This window comes from Hoplias malabaricus, chromosome 4 (assembly GCF_029633855.1).
Source record: "Hoplias malabaricus isolate fHopMal1 chromosome 4, fHopMal1.hap1, whole genome shotgun sequence".
In the NCBI taxonomy this organism is placed as follows: Eukaryota; Metazoa; Chordata; class Actinopteri; order Characiformes; family Erythrinidae; genus Hoplias; species Hoplias malabaricus.
This window is the reverse complement of record NC_089803.1, coordinates 60,853,712-60,881,447: the sequence shown is the minus strand read 5'-3', so window position 1 is coordinate 60,881,447 and position 27,736 is coordinate 60,853,712. Positions and strand designations below refer to the sequence as shown.

General features: G+C 36.0%; 1 protein-coding gene across 1 annotated transcript; it reads left to right on the top strand.

Moving 5' to 3' along the window:
* Positions 1 to 2,569: 2,569 nt before the first annotated feature.
* Positions 2,570 to 27,666, top strand: scyl2 (SCY1 like pseudokinase 2). Its single transcript, XM_066667192.1, has 18 exons — positions 2,570 to 2,704; positions 8,559 to 8,754; positions 10,565 to 10,722; positions 11,351 to 11,495; positions 12,327 to 12,476; positions 12,812 to 13,033; positions 13,701 to 13,817; positions 14,444 to 14,569; positions 16,464 to 16,640; positions 18,191 to 18,313; positions 18,449 to 18,562; positions 18,914 to 19,046; positions 19,653 to 19,771; positions 20,131 to 20,231; positions 21,976 to 22,051; positions 22,149 to 22,235; positions 23,535 to 23,654; positions 25,025 to 27,666. The coding sequence occupies exons 2-18, from the start codon at positions 8,578 to 8,580 to the stop codon at positions 25,658 to 25,660; spliced, it is 2,781 nt and encodes a 926-aa protein (XP_066523289.1). The 5' UTR covers positions 2,570 to 2,704; positions 8,559 to 8,577; the 3' UTR covers positions 25,661 to 27,666.
* Positions 27,667 to 27,736: the final 70 nt, after the last annotated feature.

Sequence of the window (27,736 nt, the reverse complement as noted above, 5' to 3'; positions counted from 1 at the left end):
TGTGTTGCTAAAATAAAATAGATTTTTCAAATGTATTCTTGGTTACTTTTTACTTTTTTGGGATTTCTTTTGATACTTTATTGTAAAGGGTGCATATTATGAAACTAATCACATTTTCAGTGCCTTAGCACAATTAGGAGTTCCTACTAACTCACAAACAATAATACAACCCCTGGCAAAAATGATGGAATCACCAGTCTCTGTGGATGTTCCTTCAGTTGTTTAATTTTGTAGAAAAAAAGCAAATCACAGACATGACAAAAAACTAAAGGCATTTCAAATGGCAACTTTCTGGCTTTAAGAAACACTAAAAGAAGTCAAGAAAAATAACTGTGGTAGCCACTAACAGTTAAATTTTTAGAACAAGCACAGGGAATAAATTATGGAATCACTCAATTCTGAGGAAAAAAATTATGGAATCATGACAAACAAAATAACACTCCAACACATCACTAGTACTTTGTTGTACCACCTCTGGCTTTTATAACTGCTTGCAGTCTCTGAGGCATTGACTTAATGAGTGACAAACAGTTCTCTTCATCAATCTGGCTCCAGCTTTCTCTGATTGCTGTTGTCAGATCAGCTTTGCAGGTTGGAGCATTGTCATGGACCATTTTCTTTAACTTCCACCAGAGATTTTCAATTGTACTGAGACTGTTTGCAGGCCATGACATTGACCTTATGTGTCTTTCTTCAAGGAATGTTTTCACAGATTTTGCTCTATGGCAAGATGCATTATCATCTTGAAAAATGATTTCATCGTCCCCAAACATCCTTTCGATAGATGGGATAAATAAGTGTCCAAAATGTCAATGTAAACCTGTGCATTTATTGAAGATGTAATGACAGCCATCTCCCCAGTGCATTTACCTGACATGCAGCCCCATATCATCAATGACTGGAAATTTGCATGTTTTCTTCAGACAGTAATCTGCATAAATCTCATTGGAACGGCACCAAACAAAAGTTCCAGCATCATCACCTTGCCCAATGCAGATTCGAGATTAATCACTGAATATGACTTTCATCCAGTCATCCACAGTCCACGATTGCATTTCCTTAGCCCATTGTGACCTTGTTTTTTTTCTGTTTATGTGTTAGTGATGGCTTTCTTTTAGCTTTTCTGTTTGTAAATCCCATTTCCTTTTGGCAGTTTCTTACAGTTCGGTCACAGACATTGACTCCAGTTTCCTCCCATTTGTTCCTCATTTGTTTTGTTGTACATTTTCTGTTTTCAAGGCATATTGCTTTAAGTTTTCTGTCTTGGTGCTTTGATGTCTTCCTTGGTCTACCAGTATGCTTGCTTTTAACCACCTTCCCATGTTTTTTGTACTTGGTCCAGGTTTTAGACACAGCTGACTGTGAACAACCAACATCTTGTGCAACACTGCGTGATGATTTACCCTCTTTAAGGAGTGTGATAATCCTCTCCTTTGTTTCAATTGACATCTCTGGTGTTGGAGCCATGATTCATGTCAGTCCACTTGTTGCAACAGCTTTCCAAGGTGATCACTCCTTTTTACTTGCATACTAATGAGCAGCTTTAATCTTATGGAGGTGTTAGTGTTTGTAATGAAAATTTGCAGGGTGATTCCATAATTTTTTCCTCAAAATTGAGTGATTCCATAATTTATTCCCTGTGCTTGTTCTAAAAATGTAACTGTTACTGGCTACCACTATTACACACCAAACTCCTCACAGACAGTCACCCAGAGTGGGACTTGAACCCACAACCTCCAGGTCCCTGGAGCTGTGTGACTGCGACACTGCATTTAAAAGATTTGTTTAATATTTTATCTCGTTTTTTTTTTTATTTCAATGCACTTATGCAAGTCTTTTGCTTTATTTCTTTTAAATCTAAAAATGTTGCCTAATATATATATATATATATATATATATATATATATATATATATACAGCTGTCAAACTTTAGGACTAGGTCTGGATTTCTTAACAAATATCTTATAAAATATCTTAACAATATTAAAATAAATAAAGTTTATATCCATAAACTTAGCCTAGCGAATGTTAACTTTTAAAGTTAATACGGATAGTTTTTTTTTTATTTTAACTCAATTTGGGACTTTTATGTAATTTAATGGCTGTTCCGTTAAAACTCACCAGGAAATGTAGTCCTGAAGGCTTTCGAGGCTGAAATAATTTAAACGGTTCCACACTAATTGTGTAGTGCCCTAGAGCGGTCGTGACATGACTGCTTTATAAATTCGGTTATTGCACTTGTAGCGTTGTATACATATCATCCGATTACACATACACATAAAACTCTGAAAGTAGAGAAGATAAATTATTTGACATTTGAAATGTTAAATTGTACAATTAAAATAGGTGATCAATATATGTGCCATTTTCGTTTTTATATGTTTCATTACCTGCTGTCTACCTTTCAATAAAGACATGATAGTGCGCACTGCAGGTGGAATTAGGGAAAAATTGCGAGCCTTGCTTCTTCCTGAGTAAGAATTAGTGCACTATCTGGGTGATGAACAATACTTAGCTGACTATATAGGGAGTAAGGAGATATTTAGGACATAGCCTGTGTGAGTCTCGTTTCACAGGAAGAGTCTCAGGTGTTTTTAATGTAGCTGCTCCGGCTGTGGGTAGTGGGAGCTGTATTGATACTTTACAGCCCTAAAATTGACGTACACGTGAGATAAACATCGCCATCACGTCGTCGCAGATAAAGGTATGAAATTGTATTGAAGATTAAAGAGGACATAAAGCGGTTTAAAGGCAGTTTCCCCTATGCGTCTCACCTCCGAGTGACGTCTTGTTCTAGTCTTAGCTTAGCAATCGTTCACTTAGCATCGATTCAATGTCTGGGTTTACATTTGTTTTCGTTTGTTGTTTTTTTTTCTTCTAAAACTGTAATGTACGTCATTTTATGTAGCTATCTCGTAAAGCTTCTTGCTGGCAGTTATAAATTAAATTTTATATCGTAACAGAGAGGGAAGTGTGTGTAATGATAGACGTAATTCTTTATTTTGTTAACGGCTGAGTTTCTTTTTGAATGTTTTTGCTATTTTTTCCATTCAAAACATTTAAAACAAGATAGTAAACGTTACCTTAAACGTTTAAACAATAACGTAAATAATATAACGCTTCCTCTGTTGAGTTGATTTGTCTGTTTCAAATAATCATGATTTGAATAGAGAGATATTCGTATAGGTTTGACCATAAATTAACAAAACATTAGCTACAAATTATATAGTTTAAAGGCCTGTCTTTTACAATCTAGTCGCTCAAAATGTTTTTAAACGTCACCGAAGCTGGCTTAAAACAAATTACACGAAGAAGCTTCTCATTTGGCGTTAGCTTTAGACCTAAAGTGTCAATAATTAACACCAGCATGTGACTGCTGGGATGAATATTAAAGCTGTTACAAATATAATCTTTAATAATATGATCCGGAGAGCAGTGCAGGCCATCTCCCAATAATATCTAGGTGTGAAAAGGAGGGATTTATCTGTGAGCATCTATAAACCTCAACCAAGTGTGAAAGAGACGTTTTTTGGCATTCTGTTTTATAAAACTACGGGTCAGGTCTGGATTATTTTAACACTGAATATTTTTGGGAAACGGACCAGTTTAGTAAACACCATGGAACTGTAGATGACAGTTGTCAACTTGTCCCCACCTCCTTTTGAATGTGTACTCTGAGAATTTTTTTTACTTAACACTGTGCTGTAAAAATACCTGTCCAAACTGTCTGTGAATATGCCACTTAAACCAAACAGAACTGTGTATGTGGTTAGCCCACATTGCTAATATTGATTAATATGACCAGGTATTTTATTCTCGTGGACACTGCCCATGGAGCTGCTCAGTACTGTATACCTTTGCATTTACCTTTCATCTTTGATTCATTTTATTCAAAAATAATTGCAGTAAAAATCTACTTGTTTTAGTCGTTAAACCCAACATATGTGTCTGAAGACATAATCAAAAAACCTTTTATGCTTAGATATTATTTCACACGCCAAGATAATCATTGCAGAACAAATTGGGATTTTGTTAAATTGCTTATTTAAAAAAAAAAAAAAACATTTTGTCAACCGTTTCCTTTCAGTTCCAGTGCTTTTCAGATAACGTGTTCCTGAGAACTTGATTTCTTACAGAGAAACACAAAAAGAGGGGCAGCGACAGGTTCATGAGTTGAACAGAAATATGTAAAATAGGAAATATTTTATTGTTATCATGAATGCATGTTGCAGAGATAAAAAAAAATACACTTTTTTGAGACTGTATTATGTGTATCATGATATAATATGGCTGTATGCATCTAATCCTTAAAAAATATATCTTAATGGGTAAATTATGCTGAATTTTTAAAGACTTTAATCTTGTATGATTCACACTTGGCATTGCAGTTCAGTCCAAGACTACACTAAATCTATGTCTGAGAAACTGACCCTGCATGTTTAGCAGAGTTAAGTAACCCTGTATGATTAGTCATTATTGGGCACTCACTCTGTTTGTATCAGAAGCAGAAGGAGGGGCAGAATGAGAAGTAGTTTCTGTACTAAACATTTATTTTGTACAAAATTAGGAAAATTATTGAGTTTTAGTTGCATTCTCTCGCTGTGTATATTACAGCCCCATGTGTCAGTTTGTTCAGTTTTTAATTAAGCATTGCTCTACGAGGTTTTGTCCAGGAGAGCACCCTCAGAGCCTTTACACACCAGTCCGGCCATCCTGTCATCTCTCATCAAATGTTCTCATCTTTGTTTTGGCCAGTGGAGCTTCCTGAATCTGTGTTTGTGGTCAGTTGTGAGAGAGACTGGAGAATAAGTGCATGAGGGAATATAAGACAAATGTACTCATAATTAGAAAAAAAGAGAATGGTCTCTCAACAAGAGAACAGAGGCATTATTAAAGCTACAGCATGTAGCAAATTTTGTCATCATAAATAAGCATCTTTATTAATTTTGCTTGAAAAATATTTGAATTTTTTAAAACAATCCTTTTTAAATATTGTGTTCACAAATGCCTAGAAACACATAAATCAAACATGGGACACATCTTTGTATTTTTTCTTTTTGTAATTGAAAATCCAAATACGATCAGATATAGCTGTTTCATAAATAAAATTGATATTGGTTATTACTTAGGAGTCCTATATTTATTTAAGTACATAAATATATGTGCTGACTCTAAATAAAAATTATGACAAAGTTGAGTAGAGTGCATTAAAATAAGTAACCATTATTTATATAGCAACATCCACTCAACGTGTGCTTTCACCTTTATCCTGACTTGCAACGTTGTTTAAAATATGGCTTGGTTGTTGAAAGGGGTGTTAGATTTGATATATTTTTAAAGACGGCAATAGGTGGTAAAATGGTTAAGTGTCAAAATAACGTCATACATTTCTCAATTGCTTGAACCAAAAAAGGTGTGCTGCTGTTTTCAATATGCTCTGTGCTCTTGACACATCAATTCCTGTGTTTGTTTTGTTTAGATGCCTTTGGTTTCGTGTTGTGTTCCTATTAAAAATGAACTATACCAGAGTTTGTTTAGAAATGGACTGAGACCCACCTGCTGAGATGGGTTCAGTTTGCTGTGCACCACAGTTTGAATAGAAACTTTCACACTTAATCTATGGAATGCGCTAACAGGGCAGTCACAGCAGGGGTTGTTTTAATCATAAAAATTGGTGATGGCCTTATGACCAATTCTGGATTAAGTTGAGCAGCACAAAATTTCTTACCGAACGGTGGTTGTTAAATATCATTTACTTGTGTGCTGCATGATCACACAGAGAAAACAGGAGAATGATTAAAACAGGTGCAGAAGTTGCAATTAATGAAGAATATTGTTTGTTTTTGTGAATTATTTTAAGCAGGCTTCTGAGTGGAAAGTAAAAGATGGTGGAAATAAATAAAAATATTACATCACTATACCTGAAGATGTTTTTACGACATGTAGTGTGTTGTGTTATGTAGTTTTTTAATTTGTGTTTGGAAAAAATACAGTACTATATAAAATATTAGAATTTTATTGTCCTTTTGTGGTGAAAGTACACTTTTTTAATATATAGCCTTTATTAACTTCAATGTGAAACCTAGGCTTATTTTTCAGTTATAAAGTGCTTATACGCATAATGGCAGGTGGACTGATATGGAAATGTGAGTCAACTAGTCACTCAAGCAATGAAAAAAATGAATTAGCTAAGATTAATTCTTTTTTGAAGTGTAATGGAGATATGTTTTTATGAACTGAACAGTCACTGGATTAGGAACACTTGTTTCTAAAAATTCTGCAATTACTGACTTTAGTCTACCTGTTTTTCTGTATACTCTTTCTCTGCATACTTGTTTCTTGCATTTCACCTTGTGCAACAGTCAGGACCCCCAGAGAGCAGGTATGAATTGGGTGGTAGATAATTCTCAGCAGTGTAGTGACACTAACGTGGTGTTGGTGTGCTGTGTGCTGGCTTTAGACGCAACAGGGTTGATAGAGGTTTTTAATGCCCTCAATGTCACTGCCAGACTGAGTATAGTCCACCAACCAAAATTATTACTGTGCAGCAACAGATGAGCTACAGTCTCTGATTTTACATCTACAACATGGAGAGAAAGGAGGTAGGTATGTCTAACAGTGTGGACAGTGAGTGGACACTGTTTTAAAACTTCAGCAATACTGCTTTGTCTGATCCACGCATACCTGCCTAACACACAATAATACAACACAAACAAGTCAGTGTCACTGCAGCAATGAGAATAATTCACCACCCAACTCAAACCTGCTCTGTGGTGGTCCTGACTATTGAAGAGCAGGGTAAAATGAGGATAAGAATGTATAAAGAGAAACAGTTGGACTATAGCCTGTGATTGTAAAGCTGCTTTATGGTCAGTGGAGCTGATAAAATAGACGAGTGTAGATGCAAGGTAAGAGTTCCTTATTCAGTGATTGTTTAGTGTATTATCCAGCATGTTGATGTAATACGTAGTATCACTCTCACACAGCTCCAGATTCTAGGGTTGCAACCCTGCATCTGGTGACTGTTTATGAGGAGTTTTTATTTTTTTTTTTTTTTTTTTTTTTTTTAGGGTGTGTGTGAGAGAGAGAGAGAGAGAGATGTGCTGCACTGTAATGGACTGGCAATCCATCCAGGATGTGTTCCTGCTTCATGAACAATGATTCTGTGTAGGCTCCGGATGCACCATGAGACTGAAACAAGATAAAGTGGTTGCAGAAAATGAATGACTGTTTGGGATATCACAATTACGATTCTGTACGAAATAAATTTATATTGCAAAATAAAAGATAATTATCTGCATTAATTCAGTCAACAAAATATATACACTAACTAAAATAAATACTATAAATACACAAATGTTAATATATGTAATTTAATACATTAGCCATGTTCATCTTCAGGTTTCAGCTGCCAAAAATGAGGTCTTTTTGTAAAGGTTTCCAGAACTGTGGGAGGACATTAAAAGGCTGAGAAAGCTGACTTTTATAGACATTGCTTAGAACAGTCACCCTCTTTTATTTTTAATGTTATTGTGAACATTGGAACACTTGAGCCGACTAAAATGTGCATTGGGATGGAGTAAGCTCAGTAATTTATGCTGCTATTTTTTTTCTCTCCTTGCTTGTCTTTAACTCGTGAAAAGAATGACTGGAGAGTGAGAGAGAGAAAACAGATATTGTGTGTGTTAGTGTGAGAGAGTAAGTGAAGGGTAGGTAATAGGCTGTGAAAAGAAGTTTGTTTGTTTCTTAGCTGGTTTTGCATTCACTAACATGCTTTGTATTTCAAAAATGCAATATTGCCCAGTACCACTAGGTGTAAAATGTAGTGATGTGTTATCATGTATCATTCTGATGGTGATTATATAAACGCTCTGGTTTTACAATATTGTAATCTCTGTGCATTAAATATTGTCAAAAAACACGCAAAATGCAAGCATTTGTACTCTTTGTAATGTCGTCATCAATTTTTTTTCCCTCTGCATTTAACCCATCATTGGCAGTGAAAAATCACACTGTTCTCATAACCATTAGGCCATGGCTGCCCCATGGAATACTAATGGGAAAGTAATACATTGAATAGTAATATGTTATGTCTCTAGTATTATACATTTCCGTATTGGAAAAAAAAAATTATTACGTTTATTTATTTATTAATGTTTTTAGTATGTATGACTGTTATGCTTACTGTATTATAAATGTCTATAATTATTTTAAATATGAATATTCAGAATAGCCTAATGGTCTGTATTCCACCACAGATGAATAGGTTCCCAGGCACTTTTGTGTTGGATTCTGAATGAAAATGGTATTATATCAAATTGGCTCTCTGTGAAGCTAGTCATAAATAATTTCTATTGTATTATTTTCTAAATAATATATATTTTGTCACTGGTTAGATAGTGTAAAGCTTGCCAGGGCTACTTGCAAGTGTAAGCAACTGGTAAATACTTCTTATTGTTTCTTTATTTGACAAGCTGCTGTCTGTGACTATTGAAAATGCTTAAATAATTTAAATAATGTGTTGTCTTTGTGCCTTTGATGCATTTTCTCAACCATAGGTTGACGGCCAACTACACAATGGAGTCCATGCTCAATAAGCTAAAAAGCACTGTCACCAAGGTGACTGCTGATGTGACCAGTGCTGTGATGGGAAACCCTGTAACGAGGGAGTTTGAAGTTGGTCGTCACATTGCCAGTGGGGGTCCAGGGATGTGCTGGAGGATTTACAATGGCACTAAAAAGTCCACAAAACAGGTGACTAAAATCAAAATAATAACAAATGGCCAGAAACGAGAGTACTGGGAACACATTTTGCTAAATGCTGGTCATAATGCTAAAATGGGTGTTATTTGAAATGTTCAGCAAAGTTTAAATAAAAAACACACAACAGAAATATGATAAATGTCTCCTCAAAATGACCAGTACTGCTCTCCTCTTGATGTAGAATGGGCAGTCCTAAAAGTGGGAAATGCTTATTTCACTATTACCCTGACCAATCACAAGGCAGACTCAGTTGGTCGGCACTACAGTGGAGATATCGTCCACTCTGGGTCTCGCGTTCAGCAAAGTAGCAGCGGGGAAAGCACCATTTTGGAGACACTTTAGAAAGTATCCTGTATGTAGTTATCTTGTAAAATGACAACTGCAGTTCAGAGTAAAAGCCCAGAAAACAAAACATATAACTGCTGTCTCGAAAGTTGTGTGTTGCCATGGTAATGTAAACAGATTTCTATTTTCCTGTGATAGAGAGATGTCAGTCACACACGATCATTAGTATTGGACCACACCCATTTCTTTCTCGGAGAGCTCTGAGGAGTGTATTTTGGTCATTTTTGAAGAGCGCTTTATCATAATTATGTTTTGTGTTTTTTATTTAAACTTTATTGAATGTTTTACATAACACCCAAGTTTATAATTATTAAAAAAAAAAAATCTAAATTTCGAAATGGGTTACGAGGGGCTTTAAGCCTTGGAGATGAAATGGTGTACATGAAAACAATGCTACTTAAAAATCTGCAGACCTGCTCATAGGTATATAGCTTTATCCTCTAAATACGTGTATTTTTAGCCTCAATTCGCTTGAAAATCTGCTGTGATGTGCTAAATCACAAATGCCCGTTAGTGCCAGCTGTGCTTCTAAACAGTGTACACTGTCTTATTTCGCTTATTTTCAAACTTTTCTGTTCCTTCAGCACCAGTTGCTGAAATTTGCTCTCCCAGAATCGGGTTTTTATAGTCAACACGTGTGTCGTTGTGCACTGTCGGGCTGTGTTTAGCTAAATTCACTCGACTTTGTGCTCACAGATATAAGGCTCAGCACAGCCTGACAGAGCACCCATTCTCCACGGTAATACCGTGTACAGAGATAATATTTTGAGACTGTATAACGGTATGAAAAATGTGGATACCACCCATCCCTACTTCATACGTCATGCCTTTATAAACTCATGATATTTAAGTTCAGTTAAATCTATCATATACAGCTATGTTGACTCAAAACCACAAACAGGAATCTGCTAAATAAAACTTTACAATTTCAAGAAGAAATTGTTGAAGATAATTGAAATGTTAAATTGAGTGCAATTTTCCATATTTTTAGGGGAGTTAGAATCACTAAATCCAATTAATTACTGTGAAAATTAGGGTTAACAGTGTACTTTAAGACATTTGCGTATGCTAAGGTAATATACACAAAATAAGTTTTATAAAACAAAAACTCATCACAAAATAATAGAAAATATTTTCATGTTACAACTATACTTTTGTTGCCATGAAGAGTCATTTGACTGCCAATACTGGAAATACAATAGCAGTCCGGTGTGGTATCAGCATGATGAAATGCTCAGTGATGTTGCAGCTTTAGTTCTGTTTTTTTTAGCTCACTTCGGGTGTGTCTAGTATCAGCAGGCAAGGATAAAATGGAGGGTGTTAAAGTGAGAAGAAATTACAGATTCTCTGTGCAGTAACAGAGGATGCCAGATGTCAATTTTTGTATCTTTGCTAAATGTCATTTACACTTCTTCAGGAAATTCAGCATTTTAGAGACTCTTTGTTTATTTTATAGGAAGTAGCAGTATTTGTATTTGATAAGAAGGTAATTGACCGATATCAGAAGTTTGAGAAGGACCAGATAATCGATTCACTAAAAAAAGGAGTTCAGCAACTGACCCGCTTACGACACCCACGCCTTCTTACAGTTCAGCATCCATTGGAAGAGTCAAGGTGAGCTGAAGATTTGCCACATGATGTAACAAAGGATTTGCAAATTGCAGCCATTTTATACACAGATATTGGCTTTACCTTTTAAAACTTTTTTATTTATTCAAAACTTTTGGCTTTCACATTTATGTACTGCAGTGTGAATGTTTTTGAATGAAAATCAGCATGGAATCCACAATAGAACATTTTGCAGAGTGGAAGAAAGAGAAAAGAGAGGAAGTAGGGGGTTCTTTCAGGCAGAGTGCTATTGGAGCTTCTGCTTTCAGCAGAAGTGCTTTTGGACTGCTCTGTAGCGCCTCAATATTGGATCAAAAGACTCTGTCCAGCTCTAGGGAAGGGTCTATGAATAATGCATAAAGAGCATGAGCAAAGAGCACAGAATAAGGAAAAAGAGATGAGATTTACTCATTCAACATTTTAGCTTTTTGCCTTTTCTTTAAATTCACTTTAGAAAAACAAGTATCTGATTTTAGGCCTGGTTGATTCTTTGCCTAGTGTTTTAGTGTTTCTATCTGTTTATTCCTGTACCAAACCTACCATGGCAAACTTTCCTGTTTATATCTTGTCATTAGATTCTTTACCCCCCACCCCCACTCACTCTCTCATCCCCCTCTCCCTCCTGCTCTCACAGGGATTGCTTGGCGTTTTGTACAGAGCCTGTGTTTGCTAGCCTGGCTAATGTGCTGGGGCAGTGGGACAATCTTCCGAGCCCTGTTCCCACAGATATCAAAGAGTACAAGCTCTACGATGTGGAGACCAAGTATGGCTTACTGCAGGTGAGAGGAGGCTACTCAAATCCACTGGGTTTTTTTTACTTATGATTTTAGTCAATACGTAAGAGAAATATGCACCAATCATGAACGCTTTTTATTTTATTATTACTGTATATAATTATTTTTCTTTATAGCCATATTGGCTGATTGTAGAATATTTGTATACATATTCATAAAGGACATTAACACAATTTGTCAAATATTTGATCTTTAATACTGGCAAATCGATGGGCCATATAAATACTTGACATACAATAATGCTCAAAGAGGCAGCTGAATCTATTACTGAAGGTTTAGTCCATTGGGTCTGCTTCTAATGTGAACTTATTCATAATATTCATACATTTTCCAGGTTAACTGACATAAAATATTTTTACAATTCAGCCTATAGAGCTCTTAAAAATGTATTACATCAAATAATAATAATAAACAATTTAGCATGTACTTGTTCAACATGTACAACTTATTCAAAATTCATGTTCTGAATTGGGAAAATAACACAAAGGTAAAGACATACAAAATGTAACACTAACCACAGAATGGGTTACTGTTTGTTTTGCTTCTAAAAGCACATGTAAAAGCACAAAATTGTTTTACCATCATGTCACATGCAAGTATTATTACAAAATTGTTGTATTTGATAAGCAGTGAATTATCAGTACTTTGAGCGCCTCTGATTTGAACGGACAGCAGGGCTTCTGAGAACTAAATGTAACAACACCTTGTGTTGGTACCAAAAGTGACATTAACTTGTCTAACATTTTATAGCAGTTTGCTAGAAAATGAAGCTTAAAGCTCAAGTCTTAAATCTTCTCCATTTTTCCCTCTGTAAAGATCTCTGAAGGCCTCTCCTTTCTGCATAGTGGAGTAAAGATGGTTCATGGAAACCTGTGTCCAGAGAACATTATCCTGAATAAGAGTGGAGCTTGGAAGATCATGGGCTTTGATTTCAGTATCTCCTCCAGCAACCCATCTGATGCTGAGGTCTGACACAGCACACGGTGCCCCCTAGTGTCTTGTAGAAGCCATTGTGTAGCTATGATTGCAGTAATAATATAAGTTACTGGATAAACAAATGCATATATAAACTTATGAAATACATACCTAAAGTATGTTGAAAGCCTAAATTCAAACTCGAAATAAAATAGTATTTAGGTGTCAAAAACCAACTATGTATAAGTTTAAATGCTGCAACTCAAATCTGTTTAAATTCTGAGTAATGTCTAGAGATGTAGAGTGAAGTAAAACTTCCAACATCCATCAGCATAGGAACTTAAATTTGTATATTTCTTTTTCTCTTCTTTGCCAATATGCCATAGCCTAAATATGTTTGTAAAGAGTGGGATCCCAATTTGCCTCCTCTCTGTCTGCCAAATCCGGAGTATGTGGCTCCAGAGTACATCCTGTCTGTCAGCTGTGACTCTGCCTCCGACATGTACTCCTTAGGAGTGGTTGTGCATGCTGTGTTCAATGAGGGCAAGCCAGTTTTTCAAGTCAACAAGCAAGATATCTTCAAGAGCTTCAGCAGACAACTTGACCAGGTGTGTGTGTGAGTCTAGAATATAGAAATGTAGAACAGGGTCTTTCCATCATACTTGAAAATGATCAATCAGTTACTTGGTATATTCTTTACTTGAAACATAAGCAATCTTTAAATTACAATCTAACTTTTATTTAAATAAAAAATCAGTAGTCACTAAATTATTTCTACTAACTAATATTAATTTAAGATTATTATAAAGGTAACTAATTTATAGATTTATTTGTTGTGAAGTTGTTTTTTCCATAGGCAGATCATTTTCCGGTTTGAGGAAATAGTGCTAATATGTCTGCCAATGAAATAAGACATTCACTTATATAAGTGAAAATATCCAGAAATTGGGGGTTATACAAGCATTATTCACCTTTTGAAATCAATTATTTGCTTTAACAACTATTGGGCAGATATCACACAAATGATGGCGTTTGAAAATTGTATTGTAATTATTTTGTAAAATTATGTAAAATTAAATTGAGTAATTATTGTAATTGTAAAATTAGATTGTAAATATTTAATTCCTCTGTATTGCTCATCCAAGTGTTCAGTATTCTCAGTATTCTTTGAAATATGATGTGGGAGAAACGTAATAATTATTATACAGGTCTAAAATATAAATATACATTTTTTTTTCCCATATTGAATCAAGGTCTCTTTTTGCTTTTATTCAGCTGAGTCGTCTGAGTCCGGGAGTGTTGAGCCAGATCCCTGAGGAGGTTCGAGAGCATGTGAAGATGCTGCTCAGTGTGACAACAAATGTGAGACCAGATGCAGACCAGATGACAAAGGTGAGAGCTAGATTTCTCTGGGCACAGGGACATCTCAAACACTATGAAACTAAATTTAAATTTCAGTTGATGTCCTCTATACTTTGCCATCTTTACACATTATATAGTTTACACATGTCTTCATATAGTTAGTGTCTAAATTTGTGTAATATGTGCAGTTGTGAAGTGTGTTCTGTCCCCTGTTTAGCTGTAGGATTTTCCCCTTGGGGACCATTAAAGGACAGCTATACAGTTATAGCTGTATGCAAAAATACATACATACTCAAAATGAGACCATTTTGAATAACACATTTAACTCTGCTGATTTTAATTCAGAATATATTAACACATCCTCTATAAAAATTTCTACATGTTTTATTGAACAATTAGTGTTTGCTGAATGTAAGGTATTAGAAAAATATTAAGAAATTTATTTATTTGATTTGTTTTGTAAATTTAAGGAAATTTTTTCAGCATCTAAGTACCCTAATTCAACTTGTGAAGGTTTATTATAGAACTAATGAAATTAACTTTATGTGTGGAAGGGAAAAGGCTGAAATCTGCAGCACTCTGGCCATCCAAACCATTCTATACATGACCTGATTCTTCCAAGAAAAAAAATTTTGTTTGTTTCTTCACTTTTTCAGATCCCTTTCTTTGATGATGTTGGTGCAGTAACGCTGCAGTATTTCGACTCCCTCTTCCAGAGAGACAATTTACAGAAATCACAGTTCTACAAAGGCCTCCCTAAAGTCCTCCCCAAACTGCCTAAGGCAAGGCTGAGTATATATGTAAAAATATAAACAATTTGCTGGTTTTCAGTAAGGTGGCACTTCATCAATTAGGGCAGGTTTTCTTAGAATAATTATCAGAAACAATAACATTATGATGAATAGTAAAGCTTAGACCTGTGGACTTTGAAAATGTCCTGTTTATGTAAATCTTTTAAAAATATTTTTATTACTATTATTGGGTGGCGCAGTAGGTAGCGTCGCAGTCACACAACTCCAGGGACCTGGAGGTTGTGGGTTCAAGTCCCTCTCTGTGTTACTGTTTGTGAGGAGTTTAGTGTGTTCTCCCTGTATCTGCGGGTTTCCTCTGGGTGCTCCGGTTTCCTCCCACAGTCCAAAAACACACTTTGATAGGTGGCAACTCAGAAGTGTCCATAGGTGGGAGTGTGTGAGTGAATGTGTGTTGCCCTGTGAAGGACTGGCACCCCCTCCAGGGTGTGTTCCTGCCTTGCGTCAAATGATTCCCTGTAGGCTCCGGACCCGCTGAGACCCTGAACTGGATAAGTGTTCATGGACAATGAATGAATATTACTCTTTTTGTGTAGAACTATTATATATTTAATATTATTATATATTAAATTTATTTCCTATTATATAATTTGATTGTTATCAAGGAATGCATTTTTAGGGCAAATAACAATTTAATGTTCATGTAACAAAACCTGGCGGCACGGTGGCGCAGCAGGTAGTGTCGCAGTCACACAGCTCCAGAGACCTGGAGGTTGTGGGTTCGATTCCCGTTCCGGGTGACTGTCTGTGGTGTGGTTCTCCCCGTGTCCGCGTGGGTTTCCTCCGGGTGCTCCGGTTTCCTCCCACAGTCCAAAAACACACGTTGCAGGTGGATTGGCGACTCAAAAGTGTCCGTAGGTGTGAGTGAATGTGTGTGTGTCTGTGTTGCCCTGTGAAGGACTGGCGTCCCCTCCAGGGTGTATTCCCGCCTTGCGCCCAATGATTCCAGGTAGGCTCTGGACCACCCACGACCCTAAAAATTGGATAAGCGGTTACAGATAATGGATGGATGGATGGATGTAACAAAACCTGGTAATTGTTTGGTTAATTTGGTTCATATTGGCTGAAATTTCAATTACAACTTATACTAGACAACATTCTCTATAATAAACCTATCAGATACAAAGAGCCAGAAATAAATATTACTACCAAGAGCGACAGGCTATGTTTTTACATACATTTGCATGCACACAACTCTAATACTTCTGCTACTTAAACTCCTTAAGACAATCATAAACCGAGTCTGAGTTGATTTCAAATGTTTCAATTTCAGACGCTCAAAGAATCAAACCTTTGGGAATCGACTCCTCTTCATTATCTGTTTGACTTTATTCTGCCACCTTAGCTGTGAACATAGACTTTGCTCAGCGGGATGGCTTTGAAGCCAGACTCTGAAAATAACATTGGATATTTCACAGCAATATCTGCCCCCTATGCTCTAATATCGACTTTGAGGAAGAAAGCTGTTTTTAGAGAGATAGTATCAACATGCAATTTTAAAGCAAATTTTTTGCAGAGGCTTTGTTTTGCTGTTTGTAAAAATAATCCAGAGCATGGTCCTAAGGTTGTCCTGCTGAGAAACAGAGAGAGCAGTTGGAAAAAGTGAAAGTGAACATAGATCAAGTACACGGAACCAACAGCTATATATATTTTTTTATTACACTTGTATAGGAAAAGAGTCGCAGGTTGTCCACCCCTGTTTATAAGTAATTAATATAGCTATTATATTATCTATTCCATCTATTCCTGTGTGTTAAATGAACTAATTTACTATCAGTTTCACATTGTTTTATACAAAAGAATTTTAGTATCTACTTGTATGTGTTGGAATGATGTTTTTAAACTTAAAAGTTGTTCTGCTCCTTAGAGGGTGGTGGTATATAGGATCCTGCCAGCACTCACCTCAGAGTTTGTGAATCCTGATATGGTGCCGTTTGTACTGCCCAATGTACTGCTTATAGCAGAAGAGTGCACAAAGGAAGAATACATCCGTCTCATCTTACCAGACCTCACTCCAGTGTTCAAACAACAGGAGCCCATTCAGGTATGTCAGAAAACATACACATATTTGAATAAAGAATCTGTATGTACTAATATATGCTGTTTTCTCTCACACTGGCCCTGTCATGTGCTTTCCTGATGTCTGTGTTATTGTTTTGTTAAGTTTATCCTAGTTTGTGTTTTTGCCTCCTTAGTTGTGTTTTAGTGATAGTTATGTTCTTTAAATAAATTCCTTGTGTGTACATCCGCCACCTCATCTTCCCTACCCAGCAGTGACACGTTTAAATACTATCTGCATTATGGTGCAAAGGTCTTAGGCCCTGTAAGCAAATCATTAAAAATTATTGGTCTGTACAGTGAATTTGTTCTTCAATATAAAGGCAAAATTGAAATACAACTAATTGATCTTTTTAAATAGAGTTTTCCTAGGTTTAAATCATTATCTACTAGTGTTGAAATGTAATAAAAAAATTGTATGGATGTCTGCCACTGAAAATAGGCTTAAATCTGTCTCTGAAATGCAGTGGTCAATTGTGGTCAATTAAAACATGCATGCATATGGCCACAATCTGTACGAAAAATTTGTCAATGGTCATTACTAATGTGTACTCACTATACTAATATGTACTTACAAATGTACACACACACACTTTCACCACTTCCTGCCCTTTCCCAAATGGATTTCTCTTCTACTGAGCTGGTCTTTTCCTTTCTTTCATGCTCTCAGGCCAGCAACATGGTGAGTGGATTTTATGCTCAGTGTTTCTCTTAACTTTGTTAACACTATGTGGTCTGGGATACATAAGACTTATAACAAATAACAATTCCAATGTTATTTGTCACATTACCAATCATCACTGACCAATGTGTAAAGTGTATCCACCAAATGTGATTAATTCAGTGTTTTGTCCTGCTGCTGGCATTGGCTTAAATATAATGTAACTAAGCAGATTTATTGTCATCACATGTAGGATTTTTCCTTTTTAACTACATATTATATAATGCATATCAGTGCTACAACTAAATATTTATTGTAATTTAATCTGTCTAGTAGTATTGAAAGTAACTGAACCACTAGGTATTCTACCATTTCTTCTCACTTCACAGCACTTATTTTCCCACATCCATTGAAAAATAACCAACGGTTTCTTCATTTCTACTGCCAATAAGCACAGGATGCCAACTAGTTTAATTATTGATTAAAAGTAAAAGTTAATATTTCATTAAAAAAAAAAAAAAATATATATATATATATATATAATGTCATTGTTGAATAATTCTTACAAGCCAGATTCAAAGCTATTCTAAAGCATCTTTTATTGTGCAGTCATATGTGAAATTTGAAAACCTGTGAATTAACTGTTTTGTAAAATTGCTTAGTGAACACATTAAGAAAAATAAAATAGCTTTGGAGAGAGGCAACATTTTCTGTTTATTGCACAAAAAATCCAACAATTTAATAAAAAAAAATAATAATTTGATCAAGGTGTCCACACTTTTGCATACAAATGGATATTACTTTTTTCTAGTTTGCAGCATTTGTTATTTTTGAGAATTGACTCTTATTCTCCTGCTATCTTTTCATGTGTTCAGATCCTACTGATATTCTTACAAAAGATGGACCTGCTTCTGACCAAAACACCACCTGAGGACATCAAGAACTGTGTGCTCCCCATGGTCTACAGAGCTCTGGAGGCTCCCTCCATTCAAATCCAGGTAGTCATGCAATAAACAAGTTCAAAATGAATGCTGAATACATTCTCTGGTTCTTGCTTCAGATATGAAGTAGCATATGTTTAGATTGCTGCTCGTGTTTTTTGTTTAATATGTTTTTTAATGATTTCCACTCAGGAATTGTGCCTCAATATTATTCCCACCTTTGCAAATTTGATTGACTATCCATCCATGAAGAATGCTCTTATCCCTCGCATCAAATCAGCCTGTCTACAGACCTCTTCATTGGCTGTGAGTTTTTTTCTGTTGGCATTTACTATTTAAAGAGTTTCATAGATGATGATTAAAAATTCTCAAGTCAAAACTGAAAACCAACTGAAGCTGATTTACAAGTAAAATTGTATCATATAAACTTACTAAATGTATCATGGTACAACATTTTTGAAGGTGGTTGCACTGACTGGTGCAAGAGCGCGATAGAAAAACACAGGATATTTATCAGTATTTAGGCCTGTTTGATAAAGGTTCTTTTGTCAACATTTTTGGTTGTTTTTTCCTCCCTTGGCTAAAAAAAAAAATACAATAAATAATAATAATATTTTGTGTGTTGCTGATATTAAATGTCTTTCTCTATGCCTGTAGGTGCGGGTGAACTCTCTGGTATGCCTTGGGAAGATATTAGAATATCTGGATAAATGGTTTGTCATTGACGAAATCCTGCCCTTCCTACAGCAAATACCTTCCAGGGAGCCAGCTGTCCTCATGGGCATTCTTGGTAATTATTAATTGTGCTTATATAATTCTGTTGCTCAAAATATTCAAAATGGGCAGCACAGTGTTGCAACAGTAAGTGTCACTGTCACACAACTCCAGGATCCTGGGGTTGTGGGTTTCAGCCTCACTCCGGTGAGGAGTTTTGTGTGTTCTCCCCGTGTCTGCGTGTATTTACTTTGGGTGCTCCGGTTTCCTCCCTTGGTCCAAAAACACACATTGGTAGGCGAATTGGCTACTCAAAAAGTTGCCAATGATGTGAATGTGTGAGAGTATATTGCCCTGCAATGAACTGGCACTCCCTCAAGGGGACCCATCGCAACCCTGGATAAGCGGCTACAGAAGAATGAATGAATACTATTCACAATGTTGAAAATCTTTAATTAGTTTAGATATGATGATTATCTGTCTGTTATGGTTAATATATAAAGAGTTGCTGCTAACTGAAATATTGTAAAATATAAAAAACAGTAACTGTCACACAGATACATCACTGAAATTAAGAATGAAATGATAATTTTAAATATATATATATTATTAAGACATGAAACCAAACCAATGAAATTGTTTTTTAATTATTATTATATTTATTTATTTATTGTTCCCATAGGAATCTACAAATGCACCTTTACCCATAAGAAACTAGGCATCCCAAAGGAGCACCTAGCAGGGAAAAGCCTGCCTCATTTGGTCTCGCTTAGTATAGACAACAACCTTAACCTAAATCAGGTGAATACACACGCGCACACACACAGTTTTGGCAGTTTTAGTCTGTTTTACTTGCATACACTGGTACACAAATTTATGTCAAATGGAGAATCAATTCTGCTACGCTACAGTTTAATGAAATTATAATAAAGGTAAAATCCAGAATGGGAAACATGATTATTGAAAATCTCAAACGTCATGCAATTAATATTTTAAGAATTTCATATAAATGACTAATTACAGTAATTTATTTAGAATTTACAACTTATTGAAGAAGACCTCTTGATGTACTGAATAATTAAGACAGGCTGGAGTATTAAAGCATATAGATTCACTTGTTTTATGTTCTTTAGCTGATTCTCTGGTTGTTGCTGTTGCAGTTTAACTCTTTTATGGCGGTGATAAGAGAGATGCTGAGTCGAATGGAAGCAGAGCATAAAACCAAATTGGAGCAGCTCCACAGCATGCAGGAGCAGCAGAGGTACTGTCAATTCTCCTCTTCTTTCTTTAATTTTCTTTATAAATCATTCTCTCATCTACATCCATATCCTGCTTCAGAAATTGCAGCAGTCATCAGCGCCCTTAATATTGTAGGACAGTACTTAAGTTCTGGGCTGTATCCCAGATGGCCTCTTAAGACTTATTACCTTTCAGAAATTTTCAGACTAATAATTAAATTTACCCTGTCGTATTGCATTAGCTAGCAGTCTTATGAAACTTCATATTTTTCCTTTTCACTGACTTTTAAATGAAGAATAAATGTATTTATCTGTTGTTCATTTGAGTAACAAGGTAAGCTTATCACAGTGATATACATGTCAGTCAGGGAATTGACAAATGCCACATTAACAAGTTATGGCATTTAAATGAGGAGAATAATGCAGTATAATGTTTGGTCTGTTTCTCTTATTATATTTCTTACCACTTCAGGAAAGTACTGCTCAACAAACAAGTTTCCTGTTGAGAAAACAGGCAATGTTGAGCACTGTTTGAAACGCTTGTAGTTGTAGACATATATGGTCTCAGTAATGGAGCTCAGTTGAGGAGAGTTGGAGTGGTATGTTGTTTGAGTTGATTTTTCCCTTATTATAAACACTATACCAGACATTCATTCATTGTTTGTAACCGTCCATCCAGCTCGGGGTCGTGGTGGGTCCAGAGCCCACCCTGGAATCACTTAGCTAAAACAATTAGGTTACCTATAGTGACCAACCAGAATTTATCCGTGGCCAAAATGTTTGTGATGTTTATTTTTATAATAATAATCTCCCTTCTATATATTGCTGATATTGATGGTCTTTCAGGTAGTCTGGAGAAGAGCCTTTAATAAACATTGAGTTTTAGTCATATCATATATTCACATAGTGATTTTTTTTTTTTTTTTTTTTTTTTTTAAGATGACCTGGAGTGGTATTTGTGATCAAAAACATGAAGATTAGAAACTGTTACTGCAAAAAGGGGACAAATTGCTTATTAATATTCTGAATTTCAGAAGAAATGTTAGATAAACAGGTTGTTAAAGTGGTGAAGTTTAAAGGAATCTTTTACCAATTGAGCTTTTAAAAGAAATCCTATTGGCAAATTCTTTTAGTAAAAGGCACTGGAGAGGAGTAAACTCTCTCAGACATCCTTTCACAAACTTAATGGTGTCCATAGATGTCACCATGGCAACATGCTTGAATTCTCCTTCTCCCCCAGGAATTTAGCAGTGCTTTCATTCTGGATTGGACTGGCCTGCGAAATGTGTGGTTTTTTTTTGTTTCTTTTTCTTTTTTATAAGCAGTGCTCTAAGGCCAAGTTGGAGTGTGTGTTATTGTTAAGATCAGCACATTTAAGATAGTTGGTTTATATTTTGTGGCTTGTATTACAATGTAGAAACTGGAGTTATTTCCTTACAGAGCCTTCATTTTTACTAAGGAATAGAGTGGTCAATGTTTGACCGCATTGTGCATTGTACTTGAGCTTGAGCCATTAAGCACAATGCAGACCCTGCTTGGCTCAGCACCTGTGGAGACTATGCACATTCTCCTCTCCACTTCCTGAGAGAGGCAATAAAATCACTTATTCAAAACTCAATGGCAGGCTCTGTTCAGACTGAAATTGAAGCCAAATCCTTCAAAGTCTAAAATAATTTCAGACAAAACTACACACAAACATATGAGCTTTTGTATTTGAGGTAGATCTGATCCAGTTGTCAATTATAATGTGCTTGTTTTGTCTCCTAGGAGTTTAAACCTCTCCAATCAAATGAACCAGTCAGAAGAGACAAAGAACCCCGCTCCAACTAGTACTGTTCGAGATGTGAGTGCTGTTCTGGCTGTACTATTCAGTCCCAATGTCTAAATCTTGTATTTAACATTTGATATAGCAAAGAACAAACTTTTTGTTTTGTATTCAGATTGATGACATCTTTGGTGGGAACTCAGGTTCAGGTGTGAATGGCAAAGAAAATGGCCCCTCCTCTACTGTGTCACAGCCCTCTAGGGTAAGTCAAAATCAGACATATTCATAACATAAAGACAGCAAGGAAGCAGAACAAAACATAAGCTAAATCAATCAAATAAAAAAAAATAAAATAAAAAGAACTGTATTTTTTAACGCTTTTTACAACAGATATTGTTGCAAAGAAGCTTTATAGAATTGGTATCAGAACAGATAACAATGTGTCTTCCAAGTGGCATTCAGAAGCATGTAGTAGTGGTCATTCAGGACCTCTCTGTGGATTTTGTGGGCTAGTCCACATGTGGGAATGTTTCTGAAACTCCAGTATGCAAATCAGTATTATTTGAAGTCCCGGGAATTTGAGGATTGTCACCTTGGAATATAGGGATAAGAATGTTATGTCTCTCTATATGATGATGAGCAACAAAAGGCAAAACTTTGTTGCCCAGCAGATCAGTGTAGGCATTGTGGTTCAGATTTACTCTTGCCTCTAACAAAGGACACATTTCTGCACAATTAAAACAAGCTCAGAAAACCACAGAGCTTCCTCCAGCTTAAACCACACCTTGAACATCATTCACATACAGGCAGTGATGCAATTAACCTATTACACATTTCCAGTCATGAACATTTCAATTTGTGTTCCTTCACCCACTGTAACCAGGCCCCCTTGCGTGCCACTACGTTCAGTCTTTCGGAAATTGGTTGTGAAGGACCCATGTTGACTTCTAGACGCTATTCTTGCCTGCAAGAAATTTTCATTCACAAGCCATGAAATGCTGGCTGTCCCTATCCACCAGTTTTGTACTTCAGCCTCTGGGGAGCATTATGGTTCTGCGCTTGTATAAATCTGAAGATTCATTTGCGTCCCTCACACTGTAGCCTCTGGCTCATCCAAATGCAATACTCCTTTTTGCCGATTATAAACATCTGCTTTACAATCCATATTCCACACATCAAACAAGATATTGACCGCACTGTACCACTTTTTCTCAAGCCACGAATCTGGTTGCACATCCCACAGGAATCTATAGACTGATATATGTGTATGTGCTATACTACCATTAAAAAAAATTTGGAATCACTGTTTTTATTATTTTAATACCAGTCCTGTATTTTATAGTAATGAAACCATATGGAATTATTATGAATAGTTAGGTATTTTATTATCATATATCCATACCTTCTGAATGTTCCAAAAACCACCCTTAAATTGTATATAAAATGCACATATTACAGTTTGTCAACGTTATAACACTTCAGTAAGCTATGTTCATATTTCTTATTGATTACCAACATTATTTTTCCATTTATTTGTTTGTTTGTGTCTGTGGTTTTAAAGGTTTCTCTGACTTTGGAGGAGAAGCAGCGTTTGGCAAAGGAACAGGAACAGGCAGCTAAACTAAGGAGCCAGCAGCCTCTTGCTCCACAAAGTGTCAAGCCTGCCACAACAACGACACAGGTTTGTCTTTCTCAATTTCATCACATCACACAAGTTTAATTTATATAGTAAATATATTCAAAAAATGAACAAGAAAAGGCTTTGCTTATATATCTGAAGTACAGAAAATTATTGCAAACCCCATTTCAGTTAAGACGCTGTGCAAAACATAAATAAAAACAGAATGTAAATATCAATTAAGAACTTTATTTAACTGAAAATAGTACAGGCAGTAACTCAAAAGTTCAAAATGGAGGAATTACTTTTTCAAAAATGTATGCCTATTTTTGAATTAGATGCCGTCAACATATTCCGAAAAATTTATTTGGTTAATTGGCAACAGGTCAGTAACATGATTGTGTTTATAAAGAGCAGGCTAAGACTTTCAGAAGTTAAGATATGGAGGCATTCAACATTTAACACTTTCACGCAGTGAAACAATTGAATGATAGTGTTTCTCATATTATAAATAGTAAAGAATTGTGGATTTCATCATCTACAGTACATCATTTCATTAAAAGTTTAATGGAATGTGGAGAAATCTTTAAATGTAAGGATATACCTCAAGACCAATACTAGGTAGCTGTGATATTCTGGACCTCAGGTGGCACTGCATTAAAATCATTTTGAAAAACATTGTCTGTGAACACAGTTCTTTGCTCCATCCACAAATAGACGTTAAACTCTGCAATGCAAAGAAGAAATCATAAGTAAGTAGGATGTAGAAACACCGCCACCTTCTCTGGGTCTAAGTTCTTTTAAGATGGACTGAGAAGAAGTGGAAAATTGTACTGTTGTCCAATGGATTGTATTGTGTTTTTTTTTTTTTGGGGGGGAATCTTGTATGCATTCTCTGGGCTAAAGAGGAGAGAAACCATCCAGCTTATTATAAGTGTGCAGATCAAAAGCCAGCATGGTATATATTAGTGTAAATGGCATGGGTGACTTACACATCTGTGAAGTTAATGTTAAAACCTAATGACATATACAGTTTTTGATGCAACTTGTTGCCATCCAGACAATGCCATTTTGAGGAATGTTTTGTTATTTCAGCAAGGCCATGCCAAATCATGTTCTGCACAGATCACAACAGCATGGCTGCTTAGTTAAAATAGTCAAAGTTTTAAACTACTCCCGAACTGTAACCCATCGATAATTGTGCATTATGAATAAAAAAAACACTGTAACAGAGAAACTGAGATGTTGAGAACTCTACAGCAGCCAGTCTCCTCAGTTACCAGACATATACAGGGTGTGGTTATAAAAGGGTCTGTGCAACACAGAGGTAAACATGCCCCTATGCTAAGTTTTTGTAATGGGTTGCTGGCATCAAAGTTTAAAAAATGACTTTTAATGTAACTGAATGATAATCATGATTTATGTCTTTCAAGGCAAAGGACCTGACAAGCAGTCTCCTGAACAACATGAGCTCATTGAACAACTTATCTTTGTCCTCTGGGCCTCGGACAGTGCCCATGCAGACTGGTACAGTACCTTCTGGCTTCTCCAGTGGACCCACCATGAGTGGCATTAGCACCATGGGCTCTGTCAACAATGGCTTCAACCCCAGCATGGGCTTCAACACAGGTGGCATGGGTGTGCGGCCAACTACGCCTGGCCTTTATGGAGGAGGAATGCCTACTACCACCAGCACACCAAATTTCAGCTCCCTAACACAAAATCAGAACCAGGCCAGCAAACCTCCAGATATGTCAGCCCTGGATACTCTTTTCAGTGCTAACAAACCCAAAGTCAGCTTGAACCAAATGGCCTCTAAACCAACCATAGGTGCCGCAGCTCAATCCCCCTGGCTCAGCCAGTTTGGTTCAGCCCAGACTTCACAGACTGCAGCCATGCAAGCTGTACCAATGGGGATGACAGGGGTTCAAGGTGGATTTGGAATGCAAGCTAACCCTTTCTTTAGCCCTCAAAACTTCCCACAACCTGCTGCTAACCCCACCATGAACACAGGGATGCTGAAACAGAGCACATCGGCCAATAATGATCTGAAAGACCTCTTTGGTTAAAAAAAAAAAAAAATAATAATAAATCTTGACTCTAATACTCATTTCCATTTGCCTAGCAAAAGAGAGAGAAATTAATCAATATCAACAGAAATAACAAGATGAAGGAGATTAATACAGCTAACTTAATGGACCACACCGTTTTGTTTTTGTTGTCTTGTCTGTTTTTAGTTGGTGTATTACTTGTTCTTTTTTGTTGAGCAGCTGTCAATCAGAAGATGCCACCAGCTTTAAACAGGCAGGTTTGTGCATAATTCTGTAGGTCACAATTATCTAACTGGTATCCCTCTCTTATTACAGCATACTAGCTGTGAATGGTGTGTTTTGGTTTGGTCACATCCATCAGTAAGGGAGAGTGTATTAACTCCATTCTTATAGTGACAAAACTTACTTTATTGCTCATTAATTTGTCTCTTTCTTCCTCCTCCTCACTTACTCTCATTGAGCTGTTCTCAAATGGATTCTACTCAGAGGAATACTCCCAGAGTTTGTAATTCTTATCTCATTTGCCTCATCTTTAGGCTGTGATCAATAATACATGGCTAAAATAATATGGGCAATAATTTTGACACGGTTCTCTGTAGAAACAAACCAAATGGAAATTTTAGGGAGATCAGAAATTTTATCTAGAATTTTTCATATACATATCTGCAGAAAAATATTTACCATACGGCCAAAAGTTTGTTGACACCCACTCGCCCAATGTATGCTGCAGTAACAGCTTCAATTTTAACAATAGACATTGGAACACTGCAGTAATGATCCTGATTCCACCACACAAATCACATATTATTTGATGGCCCTTCACTATTCCAGACAAAGCTTTTCACTGCGCCTCAACTCAGTGCTGGAGTTGCTAGTGTTGAATACTCAAGTCAGCAGTTGGTGTACTTTAAAGAACTCTAAATTACTCATTAGGAGAGGGGTCTACAAACGTTTGTACCTATGGTGTATATCATGAAATACTGGTTTAGACATGTTGTTTAAACTGTTGCTCATTTTTAAAAAGTTTCTTCTGATACCATTGTGATTCTGATTATAATTTTCTTTTCCGATCTGATGTAATTGACTAGGCACTGTGGATGCAGTAGATACTAAATAACAGTGTTTGGTCATTGTAAGGTATGATTAAGGTCATGGAACTAGAGCTTGAATCTTTTATTAAATTAATAAGAGAGAAAGCTTTACTAGCTTTTAAGAGTCTATTTAGAAAAGCAGTATATGTTTTTATTTGTTTGTGTTTGTCAAACTGGACAGAGTCTTTGCTCCTTCTGAGTAAAGTTTATTTTTTTCCTCCTTCTGTTGCATGTTACTGATCATGAGGTGGTGGAGGGTGAAAAAAGACATTAAAAGCATAGGCCAATCTTCTATTAATTTTTTAAAGATCACTTTCTCAAAGGGGACCTCTAAGTGTATGAATGGGAAAAATAAATGAGCCTTATCTAAAGAGGTGTGCAATAAAAGATTTTCTTTGTTTGTTTTTTAAGGCTTGCTGTGAATGAGTTCTTCAAGCTTTAATTCATATTTCATAAATGGACTATATCTGGGTTCTGCTTTCAATAAATAAACACTGGATTGTCATAAAAGTGGTTAATTTGAAATAAAACATAATTCCATTGATTTATGAGGGAACTTATGTTGGAGAAGCTTAGTGGAATTAAATTTGTTACTCAGACAGTACTTTGTGGAAAGCTGCACGTTGTCCTCCAAGCGGCCCAGTTCCAATTGCCAATGTGACCAATTTTAACATCAAAATTAATGAAAAAATTAAATGAAAGCCTATTCTTTTATCTGAATCTTTATATTCTACAAATGTAATATGTGTACAACGTGGCATCTTTGTGAAATTTGTATCGTGTTACGAAGTTGTATTGTTTGAAGTTGAGAGTTTTCATGAAAATCTGTAAATATTTATGAAAATACACATTGACATTCTCTTTAATGCCTTTTGCTCACTTCGTTCAGCAAGCTGATTGTGTACATTCCCAATTGCAGTGTATAGTTTTGAACAAAAAGAATAGATTTGATCAATAGGATTGAAAGTTTTAATAAAGCTCTTCAAGTAATCAGAAATGTTTT

Bases quoted from the DNA above. Each gene is read 5' to 3' on its own strand.
- scyl2 (XM_066667192.1), top strand. From the start codon at position 8,578: ATGGAGTCCATGCTCAATAAGCTAAAAAGCACTGTCACCAAGGTGACT. The intron at 18,563-18,913 runs GTGAGTTTTTTT...CTATGCCTGTAG, and splicing joins TACAGACCTCTTCATTGGCT to GTGCGGGTGAACTCTCTGGT. The intron at 20,232-21,975 runs GTACTGTCAATT...TTTGTCTCCTAG, and splicing joins AGCATGCAGGAGCAGCAGAG to GAGTTTAAACCTCTCCAATC.